Here is a 17,247-nt window from a genome sequence, read left to right as displayed (position 1 = left end):
AAAAATCGTTGAGTATATCGATGGCGGCGTAATCGTTAAAATCATAATATCGATTTAATTACGATACCCAGTCCCTCGTGCAACAGTCGAATAAACAGAACGTTTTTTGCTTTTGAAGCAATTTTGAAAGCTGCGGCATGCACAAGCAAAGACCTGGAGGTTCTGGTAAACCGGGACCACAAAAGCACAAGCAGGCCAACAGCCACAAAAAATCTATCAACAAGAAGCGCTCCAAAGAGATATCGCGTTCAAAACTTGCCGCAACTGATTCTGAAATCCAGGAGTTGCGTTCCAAATACGACGATATCGATGCCAGCACCATCAAAACCTTTGCACAATTTCCGCTGTCGCAGAAAACCCAAAAGGCATTGGCCGAGTCTAAGTTTATAACGGCGACAGAAGTGCAGCGCCAGAGCATTGGACCAGCACTCCAGGGCAAGGATGTGCTCGGCGCGGCAATAACTGGTAGCGGCAAAACGTTGGCCTTTCTCATTCCAGTAAGTAGTGATGGGTCACATAGAGCGAGGATTCCCACTTAGTTTGTATGAGGTCTTAATTTAAATTCATTCCGTTCATTTTTGGCAGGTTCTGGAGCATTTGTATATGAATAAATGGTCGCGCTCGGATGGCGTGGGTGCCATTATTATATCGCCAACACGTGAACTTGCGTACCAGATATTCGAGACGCTGAAGAAGGTGGGCAAACATCATGATTTCTCGGCGGGTCTCATCATTGGTGGCAAGAATTTGAAGTTTGAGCGGACTCGCATGGATCAGTGCAATATTTTGATATGCACGCCGGGTCGGCTGCTGCAGCACATGGACGAGAATCCGTTGTTCAACACGAGCACCATGGAGATGCTGGTGTTGGATGAGGCGGATCGCTGTCTGGACATGGGCTTCCAAAAGACGCTAAATGCGATCATTGAAAACTTTCCGCCAGATCGTCAAACGTTGCTCTTTTCGGCAACGCAAACGAATACGCTTGAGGATCTGGCACGTCTCAATCTGCAGCAGCCCGTCTATGTAGGCTATGGGACAGCTAATTCAACGACTACGCCAGCAAGTAATGCGGCCGTGCTGGCTCTGCCCGAGCTATTGCAACAGAGCTATGTGGTCCTGCCGCTGGAGGAGAAGATAACCATGCTCTGGTCGTTTATCAAGAATCATTTGAAACAAAAGATCATTGTGTTTGTCGCCAGCTGCAAACAGGCCAAATATCTGTACGAGATCTTCTGCAAACTGCGTCCAGGCGTCGGCCTGCTCGCCCTTTACGGAACACTGCATCAGGATAAACGGATTGCCATATACGAGGAATTTCTGCGCAAGAGCCAGGTTGTCATGTTTGCCACAGATGTGGCTTCACGCGGTCTGGACTTTCCCGCTGTCAACTGGGTGCTGCAGCTCGACTGTCCCGAGGATGTATCGCAGTATATTCATAGAGCTGGTCGATCGGCACGCAACAAATCGCACGGCGAGTGCCTTCTGGTCATGACGCCCAACGAGGAGGAGCACATGATTGGCGCATTGCGCGAACAGCTGAACGTGGAGATAAAATCGGTGCACATTGATCCCAAGAAGTTGTTCTCACCGCGCGTCAAAATTGAAGCGTTCCTTGCCCAGTTCCCGGAGCTGCGTGCCTCGGCACAGCGTGCTTTTCTGGCGTACCTCAAGTCGGTCTTCCTGATGCGCAACAAGCGGCTCTTCAATGTGCTCAGCCTCGATTTGGATGCCTATGCGCAATCGCTGGGCCTGGCGGTCACGCCGCGTGTGCCCTTTATCGAGAAGCTCAAGTGGCGACAGAAGCAGCAAGAGAAGAAAGATGACCTGCCGGCTCAGCAGACAACAACCAGCTTTGGCGGCGCATCTGATCACAGTGACGTTGAGGACGATGATTTCATCAATATCAAGCGACGGGATCATGATGTCGAAGGTGCGCCCGTTGACTTGGACCGACTAAGCCCAGCAGCAGCAAGCGATGAAGAGGATTCGGAGGAGCTGCTGGTGGTGCCCAAGCGCGAGAAACTGGTTACCAAAGCGGCGCTGGCCAAGAAGGCGCTCAAAAAGAATCTGCAGATCAACAACAAGCTCAAGTTCGATGAGGATGGCCAAACGCTGACCGATGAGCGCAATCAGATGAAGGCGCTGACCGGCAAGACAAAGAAACAAAAGGATGACGATGGCGGCATCAATCTAATGCTGTCCAAGGCGCTGCTCAATGAAGAGGATCAGTATGATAAGCAGCGTTTCCGGGAGCTGGTCAAAAAGCGGCACAAGCTGCAGCGCATGATGCTACGCAAAAAGGCAGAAGAGCAGAGCGATGAGGAGCAGGAGGAGGAAGATCACAATGAAGACCAGCAGCCGGATGATATGGATAGCGACTCGGAGCAGTCAGTGGACTTGTCCTGGCTGCCTGATCCGGATAAGCTGTATAAAAAGCGGGAAAACAATGAAATGCCGGATCATCAAAATGACGACAATGATGATGAAGAAGACGATGACGATGATAATGTTGATGATGATAATGATGAGCCTGTACATAAAAAGTCGAAAATAACGCAGAGATTAACGCTGCTGGACTCAGAGGCTATAGTAACAAATTTGCTCGCCAGCTATGAGTAATTGTGGAGAGATATTGTTATTTTATCCAATCGAAAAGAGTTCTAATCAATAAATACAAGAAATGTAAATGCTTCACAAATATTTGGAAAATGCCCACAAATTTATTTCGCACTCCATAGCCTGACATATATGTATGTATGTATGTAGATGGCATATATATATGTATATATATATATATAATATATACATATATCTATGCTTGAGAGTTTGTTTTGGGGGCCCTGGTTTTTCGACTGAGGGGGGAGCTGGCGCAAGGCCTGTGGGTTGGGGGCGGGGGATCGGGGCATAAAATTTGCTTTTAAAAATATCATTACACATCACGTCGAATTACATTTTGTTGAGACATTATTTGTTTGCATTTTTGTTTTGTTTTGTTTTCTTTTTCTTTTTAGCGTATATAAATAAATGCATATACATATATACCGTTAATCCAGCGTATATATACATATATGCATGTACATTCGTTTACAAATAATGCAATAGACACACATCTATACAAATTATACTATATATTGATTATTTTTTGTTTTGTTTTTTGTTTCTCATTCTCTTCTCTCTGTGTAGCGCAACAGTTTTCGCACATTTTGTTTTTTTAAATGGTTTTTCGTTTTTTTGTTTTTTGTTTTCGTTTGCTTTAAGTTTGAGGTCCGTTCAGACACAAGATACACAATTATATAATTAAGTTTATAAAAAATTAATGCTCAATTACAAGAAATAACACTTACGCTTATGTTGCCTACTGTTTTCTGTTTTCATCATGTTTGTCGCTTTACGCTTTCCACTTTGCTCTTTAGTTAAAAAACATATATACATATATATACATACATAAATATATAAGTAGATATATGTATATTTATATATATATATATATATATACATATATATATATATGAATATCATTTTTATATAAATTTCTTTTAATGCCTTTTGTTTTATATAATTTGCTTCCTTTTTTTTTGTTTTTTATTTTTCATATGTAGAGTAGAGCACACATTTATAATAGCTGAGAGCTAGAGACAAAGAGTTTTTTTGTTTGTTTGTTTGCTTGCAATATTGATCCTGTGAGGGGCGTGTGGGGGAGGGAATTGGTGAAGGGGCAGGAGGTGGATGGTTTTCGGTAGGGGGAGTACCATAATAATTAGCGCTAATACATTTCATCTTTTAGACACAATTCTATATATATATATATATCTATACATATATATATATATATGGGTTTTCTTATACGTAGATATCAATACACATAGAAGAACAAGCATACCCACTCACACTCACATACACACACACACACTCGCACTCGCACACACACGCACGCATACACATACAAAGAGATTCACATTTAGTAGCTGGAAATTGTTTTGTTTTCGTTTTTTTTTCACATGTTATAATTTTAACTTTCTTTTGTTTTGCTGCTTCATCATATATGTTTATATAAAATTAGCATACATACATAAATATACGTATATATATTTATATGTATAAATAATATGCATATATCATTCGTAATGCAGTAGTTTACTTATTTTTGTTTTGTTTTTTTAACATACATTTTAACATACAATACACAATTAATAAATTTATTTAACTTTGCGCCCTGCACCGCCCAACCACGCCGTCAAAATACACACACACACACACACACACACATAGAGATACAAATGTGTAGATAGTGTATGATGGGACTATAGATCGGGCGGCGCTTGAGGACGCAAAACCCTATGCGTTTACATATATCACGGAAACACAACAAAGCCATTAATACAAAAAATAAATTGAATATCTATATATGTATATGTATACAAATAGATATAGACACATACATACATATATATATATATATATATATATAAATAAATATACCCTACTTAACTAATTGGTTTCATACTTTTTGCAATACCAAATAATTTACAGACATACACACACATATATATGGTATATATACATATATATATATATATACCATGCACAATACATATACATACACATAAATATATATGTACTGTACAAAGTATATATATTATGCATTCTCATACTGTTGCGTTTACAAAAACTTACGACAAATAACGAGACTTGCTGCCCGGTTTGAATTACATGCTTGTTTTTTTTGTTGCTGTTTTTCTTTTTTTTTCTTTTTTTTGAATGACCTTCAAATCTTCAGATCGATGGGTTCTTTTACAATGCCTTTTCCCTTCTCTGTTTATCTGTGTCGTTTGGAGTTCGCCTCGTTTGCCATATCTATCTAACTAGCCTAAACCATAACAAAAGCATCTTTGCCGCAGAATAGATACGGAAATTGATCGATCATCGTTTGGACAATGTCCTCCAGATATGGCCGCAGCTGCTCAAAGTGTCCCATATCCGTGAAATCGATCGGTATCAATGTGGGCCACCAGCAAATTGCCAAATTCTTGCTATCCATGCTGTTTAGCTTCGAATTGTCCGAGACGCTGAAAGACAAAATAAAATCAAATAAATAAGAACAATTTGGTTTCTAATTTTGATAATAATCTAATAAGCGAATTGGTTTGTAATATACAAATTATTTGCATAGTACAATTTGATTCTATATGTGATGGTGGCGGCACTTACTGCACAAAGTGTTGGAATATGTATTTGAGTATGGCAAAATTGATGGGTGGTAGTTTCTGTAGCAATGATTTTAAAGCTATCAAACGGCAGCTGCGATCGGTTTTCACCTCCACATTCAGTTTGGACGAGCCGACGCCCCGAGAGCCTACGAACAGAATGAAAGCAAGCAGGCATATAGCAAATATGTATATATATATATATATATATTCTATAGTGCAGCACTCTTACCGGCAATCTCCTCCAGCTCTTTGATAATATCCTTGCTGAAAAGTGGCGGCAAGCGTTTCGAGAAGAAATCCTTCAATGCGGTAGCAACCGCATTCACTGGAATATCCAGCACGTCAATAATTGTATTGGTATCTATAAGAATATAAATCAATATGGATTTTAATTGATGTACAGCAATGTGATGGGGATTATTGCCTTACCCTCCTCGAAACGTTGAAAGAGCATGTCGACATGCGCTCTGCTGCCGGGCACACGATAGATGCCCTCCGAATCGAGACCCTCTTTTTCGATAAACTCCACGCACTTGATCAAGAATATGGGTATCTCGTCCTTGTCGGAGGTGATCATTAGCTTGCCAAATTGTGCCTCAGTTGTCTCGGTTAGGCCCTTGGCATTCTGTTTGAGCTTGCGCTTGAGCTTCTTCTCCTGCTCCTTTTCCTTCTCCTGCAGCTTGCGCTGGCGTGCCGCCTCCTCCTTGATACGACGCTTCTCCAGTTTCTCAAAGTCCTTCAAGCATTTGGCATTCATATTATATTCGGGTAAATTCTCTGCACCAAATATTCCTGCTGCTGTTAGCTCTGGCACCATTGAGTACTACACAAATAATTCAATTGAATACAATTCCAATTAAAAATCATTATGATACAGATATATATGATATATGGATAGGACTTACCTCTGGTGACTTGTCGCTCTTCATAAACTCGGCCACAACACCCGAATCCGTTTTTTCTAATTAAAAATAGCGAGTCAGTATTTAACATAAATAAAACATAAAATTAAATAAATAAATGTTGGTTATTGTACGACACCAAAAAAAAAAATCGGACTAAAATACTTTACGATGTTATTAAAATCGGTGGAAAACTATGAACAACATTTTGGACACATGGAATAAACGTACCCAACCCAATTGTTGTTTGAGTTCTGAAACACAAAATTGTATTGAATACTGTCCCCTCAGGTGCAATTTTTTTAGAGCACGAGTCAAAACCACAAACAATGTTAAATGTGTAATGTGTGTAATAAAAAAAAAGGGTTTACGAGATGGATGGCACTATGTGAACACCTACAATTTCGAAGTAAACATCCCTTAAAATGGGTACTTAAAGAAACAGACTCAATGTGGCAAAAGGAGGAGGTTGAGCAAGGGGCAGGCTATCTTGTGGACAATATTTGTAGAATGGTGGAACGTTTTTGTCATAACTTGCCACAATTATATGTTTCTCAGAAACTGAAGCAATTTTCTGAATAACTGTTTAACTGTTTTAAATTTAATGTTTCTGTTGTTGTTAGTTGGTACAGGGAATGAAATGTAAAAATTGGTGAAATGATTGAAATGAAAATAAATCACGACACATACTTTTCTCACCTGCCGCCGCTGCAACGGCTGCCATGCGCTGGTAGTGCAATGGTATTTCTGGCGGGCTAACGTATGCCCCAAATGGAGGCACTCTTGGTGTCTGCACCGGTATTGCGACCTTCTTCTTCTTGTTCTTTTTCGAGGTGGCCGCCTTCTTGTTGGCATTGTAGTAGGTGTTCTGCTGACGCACACGTCTCTCCGTCGAACTGGCACAGCTGTCCGACTCGGTGCAGTCTGTAAGAATGCAACAAAAAAAATTAAATAAAAATGTATTATTATATTTGAAATAAATACATGTTTAATAGGGATTCATTGAATGAATTTCTTCCGCAATTTATACCTTGAGTTTTGTATTTTATTTTTAATTAGTAATTAGTAATCCATGTTTACTTCCTATAACTCTGCCCGCTCCATAAAGATGGAGAAACACTTCCATTTATATTGATTGACGAGGGACACCAAATAAGTATATATTTTATATATATATATATTTTATAAATTATTAATAATTTGAAAGGTGAAGCGATGATTTTTATTACATGCACAAAAGGAAAACAAAAAAGGTGAAAAGCGATCGGACAATAAACACAAGCATCCTCCAGCCACTAATTGGAGCTGAGCATTAAATCTATAAATCGTAACTATCGAAATCGAATCATATATAAAATATACACTACATATTACATATTAATACAAACAAACATTCCTCACTTTGTTGCAGAGAATTATTATAAAGGATAGTCAGAGAGATCGAGTTGATGATTAGAAAGAAAGCCGATGAACGATTCACTCGAAATGAAACTAGATTCCTAGATTCCAATATCGATATATCCAAGAGTTGAGTGGGTACGCACCTTCGTTTTCATAGATTTGCTCGTATTCGGCAAGCTCTTCGGAGTCCTCGTCCTCGCCATCGAGCTGGGCATGATCATAGCGCTTGGCGGCATCCTTCTCGCCGGACTCACAGCCCGCCAAATAGGAGTCACCCATGCTGCCGCTGCTGCTGAAGTTCATCTTGGCAACCGCATCGCTGACCAGCTGAAAGTTCTTCATGTTCAGCTTGCCCGGTTGCTGTGTGGGTAGCGTGAATGTTGAGGAGCTCATGGCACAGTTTCGACTGGGCGCTTCACCCACCTTCAACGTTTGGCTGGGTCCCTTCGGACGTATCTTATTCAAATTTGAATCAATATGCCGCCGTCCAGTTGTATACGCATGCGTTGAGCCGCTAAAATTGTTCCAGATTGAGTTCTTGTTCATATTGCGACGCGCTGCATCGTTCTTATCCTCCAGCCATTCTGCAATTAGCGAGAATCGAATTCATCATTTTGATTGCCACTCAAAAGGCACGCAGCGAAACGCTAAACTAGGCAAAAACAAGCTAATTGCGAGCAGTGCAGGCCGGGGGAAAGGGCGCGGGGCGGGCGGGGCGGGGTTGGTGTATGGAGTGGAGCAAGTTTAAAATATGCAAAAACATTTATTTTATTTTATTTGTATTTTTTTTTTAACTAAGTGCCAGGCTAGATCTAAACAAGGCACACACTCTCAAGTGTGTGTGTTTGTGTGTGGAGGAGGAGGAGGAGGAGGAGGCAAAGGATTACGATGGGTGGTGGGTTGGGTTGGGTGGTTTCTCTAATGATCGTGCAGGAGTTTTTATTGTTGTTGTTGTTGTTGTGTGTGTGTAAGGAGTGAGAGAGAGAGACATTGAACAGCGACTTAGTTAAGAGAGCGGAACATAAGTTTTAACCTGCATCATGGGTGGCCAATGAATCCTTCGACCCGCTGACATCCGCTGCTTATGAAATGCATGAGTGGAAAAAAGAAAAGGAAAAGACGAAAGAAAACAACAACAAGAACAACGAAAATATAATATACGCATCAAAATCTCAACAGTTAGCGCAGCTAAGTTAGTTCAAAAGTAACCAAAAAATCACAAAAAAAAATTCAACGAAACCAACCAAAAAAATATATACACAGGACAAAAAAAAAAGAACGAAGTTTACACTATATATATAATAATACAATCGATGCCAAATGTTAGTTGGTATATAATAAATATATAGTATATATCTATGCGTGTACATAGACTCTTATGTACATCATATCATAATGCATTTAATATATATGTATGTACATTGTATGTGGCGGTTACAAATCAGCAACAAAAAATGACAGAGACAGAGACAGACAGAGAGAGAGAGAGAGAGAGAGAGAGAGAGAGAGCTAGAGAATTCATATGAGCTGATGAATGATAATGAATGATGATACATGTTGTATGCGGGCGGGGGTGGGGGAGGCGGGAGACATATACTTATATACGTATGTACATATATCAGGTATTTGTACAAAGAGAAACAGAATGAGTGTGAGAGAGAGAGAGAGAGAGACAGACAGAGAGGGGGTTTTTCTTTTTGTTTTTCTTTGGGGGTGTGGTGTTTGGGTGATGATTGTGGTCGGTTGAATAATGATGAACGAATGAACGAACAAACAACATTTACAGTTTACGTTTTGGTTGTAAAACGAAGACCAAAATGAGTATAAGCACAAATAAAAGTAATAAAAGGAATAGAAACGAAATTACTAAAAGTAAATTGGTATGTATATACGATTTCATACGATATAAACGAGTATATAAGAAAATATTCAATTAGTTAGATTACATGTTATTTCTTCCAAACTTGATTCTGAAGCCGAAACGAATTGACTCTTATATGTGCATGTAATGAGCTGATGATCTGGAGGGGCTGGCTCTGGAGGAGTTGTTGGAGGAGGGAATATCTGGAATCCTGTTTTTTTTTTTTCAGTTTTTTTCAATTTTTTTTTTTTGGTATTTGGTATATATAATAATTATTGGTATGCAATAGGCAATGACAACAACGAATACACACACAGAGGTAAATCGATAAAAAAAAACAATTGTTATGATTAATCATTAATATATGGTAATCATTATATAGAGCATTAAAAAGAGTATGACTGTACTTAGAATATGCGGGTCTCGAGATATATATATATATATATATGTATGTATATGATTAAAATTGGATAAGTGTCTTTTCGGTTGGAGAGTTTGTTCGATGTTGGATATTGATTTTGGGTTCGGTTGTTCATTTACAAGCAATGCATATGAATATAATCCTAAAAATGCTATGCACCGTGACTAGGCAAATACCCTGTAAACAGTTGCATGTGGCAGACAGTTTTTGAAAGAGTTTTCCATATGAATCAATATATATATATATATATATATATACATATATTTATGTGGAAACCGATTAAGACGAATCTGAGTGAATGCGAATAACGTTCATGGAATAACTTAAACACTGTATTTGTTTATAACATATTCGTATGATTATTATTAGATTATGCGATTTAAGCAATATTTATTTACAACTGAACTTTTCAACTCCGAACGACTCTGATTGCCTCTGCTGAGCTGAACGACGACTACTGCTATATAATATATATATATATATAACAATCTAATGGGTTGCTTTAAAAATAAGAGCTAAGAAGAGGTAAGACCCACATTGATAGTATTATATTTGATCTAGTCAATATGTATATTGAATTACATTGGTTAGCTCTTGCCGTACCAGCATATACCAGCCCGGGTATTATGAGATAAACTGTTGAATAATATATTAAAGTAATGCTGTTGTTGTTGTTATTGTTCTCTTCTCGTTGGTTCTATCACTTTGAAAGCTCTCATTGTCCATGCCAGCAGCCCTTTAATGGCTTTGATTACAGGGTACAATCTAGCATGAAGTCTCATAATGCACAGGTAATCAAATAATCATGTACACGTCACACGGTATATATATATTTGTATATGTATTATGTTTATATACATATGCTGCTAACTGTTTGGATTTTGATTAACGTAGTAGTAGTAGTTTATGTGATATATATATATATATATATGTATGTATGTATATATATGGGTAATTGGACCTATATATGTTTTAGAGGTGTCAATTTTGTTGGTATTTTTTTTTTTGTTTTTGGAGCGAGCAGAGAGAATAAGGCAGCCAGGATAAAACTTACTTTGATGCAGATGCTTGGGTTTTTCGTTGTTGTCATCATAGATTTCATCTAGTGATATATCTCTTTCTTCTGCAATGATATAATAGTAATCGAGTGAATCGATATGAATATGAATATGAATATAGTTGTGTGTTAGGTGTGTGTGTGTTATCTAATGATTATGATGATATCCTAACCATTTAATGAGTTGAGAGATCGTGTAGGAAGCATTTCGTAATTCTCACTGCCAGAACCATCGGTGCCGAGTGTATTCGATAGCATATAGCTCTCGTGTCGTGGCGGCGGACGCGGCATTTGATTAACCGAATTCTCGAGCGTTCCCTCGCCCGAATCTAAAGTAATTGACTCCTCCACATGCAGATTCTCCACCTCATATTTGTTGTCCCAGGCGGTCTTCAGGAATGGATTATAAAAGGCAACTGCAACGACGACAAATTCATTCATTCATTCATTAACATTTCAAACCAACAAGCACTAATTAAATAATCAGTGTATTTGGTTATAATTGTTGGACACATACACTTGACATATTGATCGGACGAGAATGTCATAAAGCTGCCCTTGTAGCGATCGGCCAATGCATTACCCTCGGTAATGAGAAACTGGCAAATTTCATTATTAAAGAACGCATTGACGCCACCGCTTTCCGTGACAGCGACCAACTGCAATGGAATGTTGGCATTCTGGGCGGCCAAAATGCTGCAAGAGTAATTCATAAATGTTATGTTTGAGATAATGTGGAATGTGGAATATGCTTTGGAATGTGGCTACCCACTTGAGATTGGCCAGCGAGGAGCGTCGTTTGGCTGAGTAGATATAGATGTAGCCGTGGATGAGCTCATCTCGATACTGATTGGTGCCATGATACGATGACAATATGAATTCAACGCGCCGCTTCGCATCACCAATGAAGACATCGACAATGATGCTATGCTCATTGGCCTTGACAGCCGTTGATTCGGCAATTAGGGGCTGAACAATGTTCTCAATGTCGTATTGATCGCCACAGTAGATGCAGACAAGGATGCGGAGATCTGTGTGATTGGACGATGGATATGGCTCGTAGCTTTTCATTTCGCTTAGCTTGAGCGATAGTATAACAATATTGAGTATATCGTAAACATATTTCTGATGATTTTGCGTATGATCAATGAAATCGCAGTGCAACATTTCGGATAGTCGCATGCCCTCGCTGCGCAGATATTCGATCTCGTTCTCTTTGAGATCCTGCGGCTGATAGACAAGCACAATGGGTAGATTCTCAAATTTATCCTCCAGCTCCAGATTGCAAAGGAGCGTCCGTTCCAAATTATCCTTGAGCGTCTCAAACGACTGCTGATTGGAGTAGACACAAATGAGACCTGCAGCAAAATGGCCAAATATATATATATGTACATCAAGAGTATTAAAAAAAGTATAGTTTTTTTTAGCTTACCGCTCGAATAAACATCGATGGCCTTGAAGGCCTCCATGTCGCCATTGGCAATGCGATAATTGAGATAATATGTTTGATTCTCGTATATATACTCGCCCTTGCTGCCCGTGCATATGCGTATATCGTTGAGCAGATCGCTGGCCAAATGCTCGGAGCCGACAATGAGCAGATTCAATGTGCGATCGCTGCCATTGCCAGTGGTCTTCCAACCGCCGCTGACGCCGCCGCCTCCAACACCGCCCAGTGGCTTGTGATTGGCCACCGATTTGTCGGAGAGCACCTCCTCGATCAGATTATCCACACAATTGTTGAAGAACGGGCAATGATCACGGATGGGACAGTGAATGAAGCGTAAATGCTGGACGAGCATCACCCGTCGCTCCTGATCGAGACGATCGAGCATCTTGTAGCGCGAATCCTCCTGAATGACATCCGTTATCTGTCTAACATCCTCCTGTGTGATAATGTCCACATTCTTGAATTGTAGAAAATATTGCGCATGCTCCAGCAGCAGCTCAACAAAATTCTGTTTGCTCTTCTCGATGATCTCGTCCTGGTGTATATCATAGATCTGCTGGCAATCGTGTTCGGATAGCGCCTCAAAGCATTCCCTACCCATAAATAGGACACGCACCTCCGACAGCTGTTTGCCGGGCGTCACAAAACCAGATTCCTCCAGCAGCATCTTGAACTGCTGCTTCCAGCTGCAAAGCGATGCAACGATGCAATTAATTGTCTTTTAAATCGATTTTAAACGAGACTTTCTTCATATTTCCAAAACATTTGCACAGTTTCTTTATATTTTATTATAAAATGGAATATGTACTTACCCAATTTTCTTTTTATCCTGCTGCACGGAATTCAAATAGTTACGGAACACAGTCTCCGCCTCGTTGGTCTCGAGTACGTCGAAAGGGATACGCGCCTCGTCATCGGCCTCATCCATATCGAGCAGCTCCGTCCAGGTGGCCTGCGGGCACTCGAAAAAATACTGTTCGAACTCCATGTGATTTTGGAGAAAATTGCGGGCACATTCCCACGGATCGTCATCGATAATGTTGAGCACACTTATATCGGGCAGCAGATACTCCAAGGCGAGTGCAAACTTGTCCAAATACTGATGGAGCTTCTTGTTGAGATGATCGTCGCGCAGCTTCTTCATGTGACGACGGAATAGCTTCTGGCCGGCCTCGTGTCCAAATATGTTGAGGAACTCGTTCCATTCGCGATACTGCGACAGCATCTTGGAGCCCTGTGACCACAATATGTGATAGTCGGTGATTTGATTGCGTATTAGCCGGGTGACCGCCTCGGATCGTGTATCGAGGAGCTCCTTGCGCGATTTGGCCGACTCCTGATATGAAATAATTTTCACGCGATTCTTCACTTTGTCAATCATTTGGGCCAGCATCAGGAATGCCAAATCAATGTTGATGCTCTCATGTGACGATGTCTCGATTAGTTGCACGGTACTCTTGTAATCCTTGCGCTGACTAATTTTCTCCGCTTCACGCACATACAGCTCATATGCGTCATCATTTTTGGTGGTCACCAGTATCAATGGCTTCTTGTTTTTCATTATATTGGCAATGGCATTCTGGACAAATTCCACCTGTTTTTCAACGCTACGATTTGGCACGGGACTCACATCAAAGACAACGACAAAACCATCGATGCTTAAACGGCCATCGGGCATCACCTTTTGCTCGTACTCCTTCTCGATGCCAAGCTGATTTTTGCATATATACATTAGCTTCTCGGCGGAGAAGACTTTTGTGGCGGTGCACCGTTTCAGATACGGATCCATTTTGCCAACCTTAAAGGCCTGGAATGTGGAGTCGTCCATGAACTCGGTCTGTTCGATGATGTTGAAATTGTATTCGACACCCTCGTCGGTTGTTTTTCGCACCTCGCCCCAATACAGAAAATGATCATTGTTAACAATGCGTCCGCTAAAATCGCTCTGACTGAGCACTGATATGTGATCTATAAAATAATCATCGGCCATTGGCCGCATAAATCTGTTGCACAGGCATGATTTGCCAACGCCAACCTGGCCCCGATCCTTTTCGGTCCCGGATAGTCCAATGACCGATATATTAAATTGACGCATCTTGTTGTTGTACCTGCGTCAAAAGCAAAATATATATTATATTAATATTATTACAATAAGTTGATATAAAAGTTTACTTTTCGAATATTGAAATCATCATTGAAATCGGTAATTCGATAATCAATTCTGATTGTGATTTACCAACAAATATTTAAGCTTTGCTTGTTGTTCTATTTAATCGTTGCAGCAATCAGCTTCTTCAATTCAGAATATTTATTCATATTCAACCTTAGACAACATATCACACATATTAAATGACACACATGAGAATAACTATAAATTGAAAATAAAATATAGATGAATAACTATTACTACTGCCACTAATATGTTCATGTTGATGCTGATGGCTAGAAAATGTTCGCTTTCTTTTCTTTTCTTTCTTTTTTTTTTTTGTTAAATTTAACAATAATAGAAAGCAGCAAAAATCTTAAATAACAAGAACAACAACAACAGCTACGCAGTTCTGTCTTGAGCCGCACAGGGATACATCCACGGCTGGACACATCTCCGCTGAGAGCAAAGCAGAGCAGAACAGCGCGGAATAGAGAGTAGAGTCTGCGCTGACTGAGCACGCACAACCGGCGCAGCCAAATGCAAATTACCAACTGTGCCGTCACCCGCCCCCGCCCCACGTTGCCTCCTACACTTATGAGATTTACAAGCTTTCAAATTCAATTTTTTCTTTCTTTTTTTTTGCAAATGTTTTAAACTTGAATATTTTCTTGATTAGACGCACACACACACACTCGCACACACACGAACACATACCTTTAATTTACGAACATTATAATGATTTAATCGCTATTCTTTTCGGCCTTTTTTTTTCTTTCCCGTTTGCAAAATGTCTGCAGCAAAGTGAAAATCCTTTTTGCCTGCTGCTGTTGCTGCTGCTGCGCTGCTGCTGCTGCGACAAACGCAACTAAGCAAGAAACAGAGAGCACAACTGACCAGAGTGTTTTAATGAGCGAGAGAGCCTGCCAGCGAGCGAGAGAGCGAGCAAACGAGCGAATGAACGACTCTGTGAGAGCGAAAGCACAGCTTGACCGAATGAGAGTCACTTTTCAGTTATGTCAAATGTGGGAGGCTTTGCATTGTTGTTGTTGTCGTTGTTGTGGCGCTCTGTGCATTTTTGTCGCTGTTATCCTGCTCTTTTGACTAGCTCTGGTAACACAGCGAGTGTCCCTCTCTGGCTCTCTCTTTCTTTCAATGGGACTGTGAATGAACACAAAAATCCTACAAACAGTTACAATTGTATGTGTGTGCACGTGTATCAGTGTGTTGGTGTGTGTGTGTGTGTGGGTGCGTACTTCAATAAAAGCAACAACACTCGAAACATTAATTGAGTTTTTCCGGCTATACAAGAATTACACAAATATGCGACACACAGTTGCAGCTGCTTGCTGCTGCAGAGTTGCCACCTTGTCGCACAGCACAAGTGCAGCACGCAGAATCAATGGTTCACGCTGAGATGTGCTCAAGTTTCCCAGCAACAGATTTCCTGCACAATATATATATATTTACATATATATACGTTTATGTGTATATATTCCCGGGTCTGCACAACAACCATAAGCACACAACAATAACAAAAGCAACAACTACGATAACGACGACGACTCTTGTACAAAAAAACTCTATGCCTCTCTTTCTGTTTTGTTGCTGCTTTTGTTGTTGTTTTTGATTTGTCTCAATTGTCGATTGAAAAGAGCGTTGCAGGGCGGTAACATGGCTGCGGGGAGTTGTGGAGCTTACAAAACTGCATGTGCAGCGAATCTTTAATGCACCGAATGACGACTACAACTGCGTTCTTAATTTACCACTTTCTTCACTGACTTCATTGAGTGGTTTTAGCCAACTTACGAGCCAACTGCCGAGGAGTTCAAGTTGTCGTGTATTCAAGGAGGAATGGACGGGGGTGGGGAGATGTGATTACCTGCAGTTGCGCACAAAGAAGCGGCCGAGTGGGCAGCAAGAGAAACGAGCAAACAGACGCTGTTCAACTAATGGCCAATTCAGCGATTCCGCTTTCGATTCCCGTCGTGTGCGTTTTTTTTATGAGTAAATGTGGATGCTGTGAATGGCATCCAAAAAAAGAACAGAATTCTTCTTCTAATACTCCTTTGGCAGCAACAGCATCCACCAACACACACACACACACACATACACACAGGCACAGGACTGGCAGAGTTAAACTCACACAGAGACAGAGTCACAGACACAGACACTGATTTTGTTATGGTTATACTGTAATTAGGCACTATCCATGAAATCTGCAACAAATTGGACTCGTACACTTTAATTATTTGCTTTAATTATTTTCCTACCAGCAGCAGCAGCAGCAGTTACACACAAACACACACATACACGCATAGACCAGTGAGAGCGAGCGTGTATACAAGAAGACAATTACGAATCAGCATCGTAAAATATAACAAAAAAAAAAAAAAAAAAAATGAAGCGAAGAGAGAGAAAGAAAACTTCCGACGCAAGTGAAAAATGTTGAGGCGTAAACGGCATACAATTTCGAATTGTTTCGTATTCACGTCTTGTATGAAACAGTTACTAATTTACTCACAATTATTGCACTTGCACAGCTCCAATGCGTTTTATGAAACGTTATAAAAATTATTAAAAACTATTTCTTTTATATTTTCCTCATCCGAGCTTCAATCTGCAAAACAATCTGAGCTACAAATACAATCGATGGCAACTAACCGATACTATCGATTTCCAGTTACATTCCACCTTCTTTAGCGCTGGTCATCGATGACGCGCAAGCAATTTATCGATACTTAGAGTTAGCAACTTGTAATTGAAAGTGACAGGTTGAATGAAATTATGGTAACACTT

At 40.2% G+C, this 17,247-nt stretch overlaps 2 protein-coding genes across 10 annotated transcripts; one reads left to right on the top strand and one right to left on the bottom strand.

The window, feature by feature from the left end:
• The first annotated feature begins 74 nt into the window (after positions 1-74).
• On the top strand, positions 75-2,712 carry LOC6565831 (probable ATP-dependent RNA helicase DDX10). The gene is made up of 2 exons (XM_001992506.2): positions 75-497; positions 586-2,712. The coding sequence occupies exons 1-2, from the start codon at positions 138-140 to the stop codon at positions 2,620-2,622; spliced, it is 2,397 nt and encodes a 798-aa protein (XP_001992542.1). The 5' UTR covers positions 75-137; the 3' UTR covers positions 2,623-2,712.
• Positions 2,713-4,624: 1,912 nt separating this feature from the next.
• Positions 4,625-17,109, bottom strand: LOC6565830 (rho GTPase-activating protein 190). Of its 9 annotated transcripts, XM_032738627.2 has the most exons (17): positions 16,973-17,024; positions 13,115-14,410; positions 12,285-12,988; positions 11,625-12,210; positions 11,370-11,548; positions 11,026-11,268; positions 10,850-10,918; positions 9,460-9,585; positions 8,547-8,591; positions 7,937-8,097; positions 7,657-7,873; positions 6,803-7,036; positions 6,116-6,171; positions 5,640-6,033; positions 5,440-5,571; positions 5,212-5,356; positions 4,625-5,069 (listed from the first exon to the last, which is right to left on the bottom strand). In XM_032738627.2, exons 2-17 carry the CDS (start codon positions 14,395-14,397, stop codon positions 4,871-4,873), a joined length of 4,773 nt encoding a protein of 1,590 aa, XP_032594518.1. In that variant the 5' UTR covers positions 14,398-14,410; positions 16,973-17,024; the 3' UTR covers positions 4,625-4,870. The 9 variants fall into 9 exon arrangements, with proteins under 9 accessions (XP_032594518.1, XP_032594515.1, XP_032594517.1 ...); XM_032738624.1 differs by having other exon boundaries at positions 7,657-8,097; positions 16,973-17,109; XM_032738626.1 differs by having other exon boundaries at positions 7,657-8,097; positions 11,074-11,268; positions 16,973-17,109.
• Positions 17,110-17,247: the final 138 nt, after the last annotated feature.

This window comes from Drosophila grimshawi, unplaced genomic scaffold (assembly GCF_018153295.1).
Source record: "Drosophila grimshawi isolate 15287-2541.00 unplaced genomic scaffold, ASM1815329v1 contig_848, whole genome shotgun sequence".
NCBI lineage: Eukaryota > Metazoa > Arthropoda > Insecta > Diptera > Drosophilidae > Drosophila > Drosophila grimshawi.
Note: the sequence above shows the minus strand (reverse complement) of the source record. Positions and strands in the feature narration are given on the sequence as shown.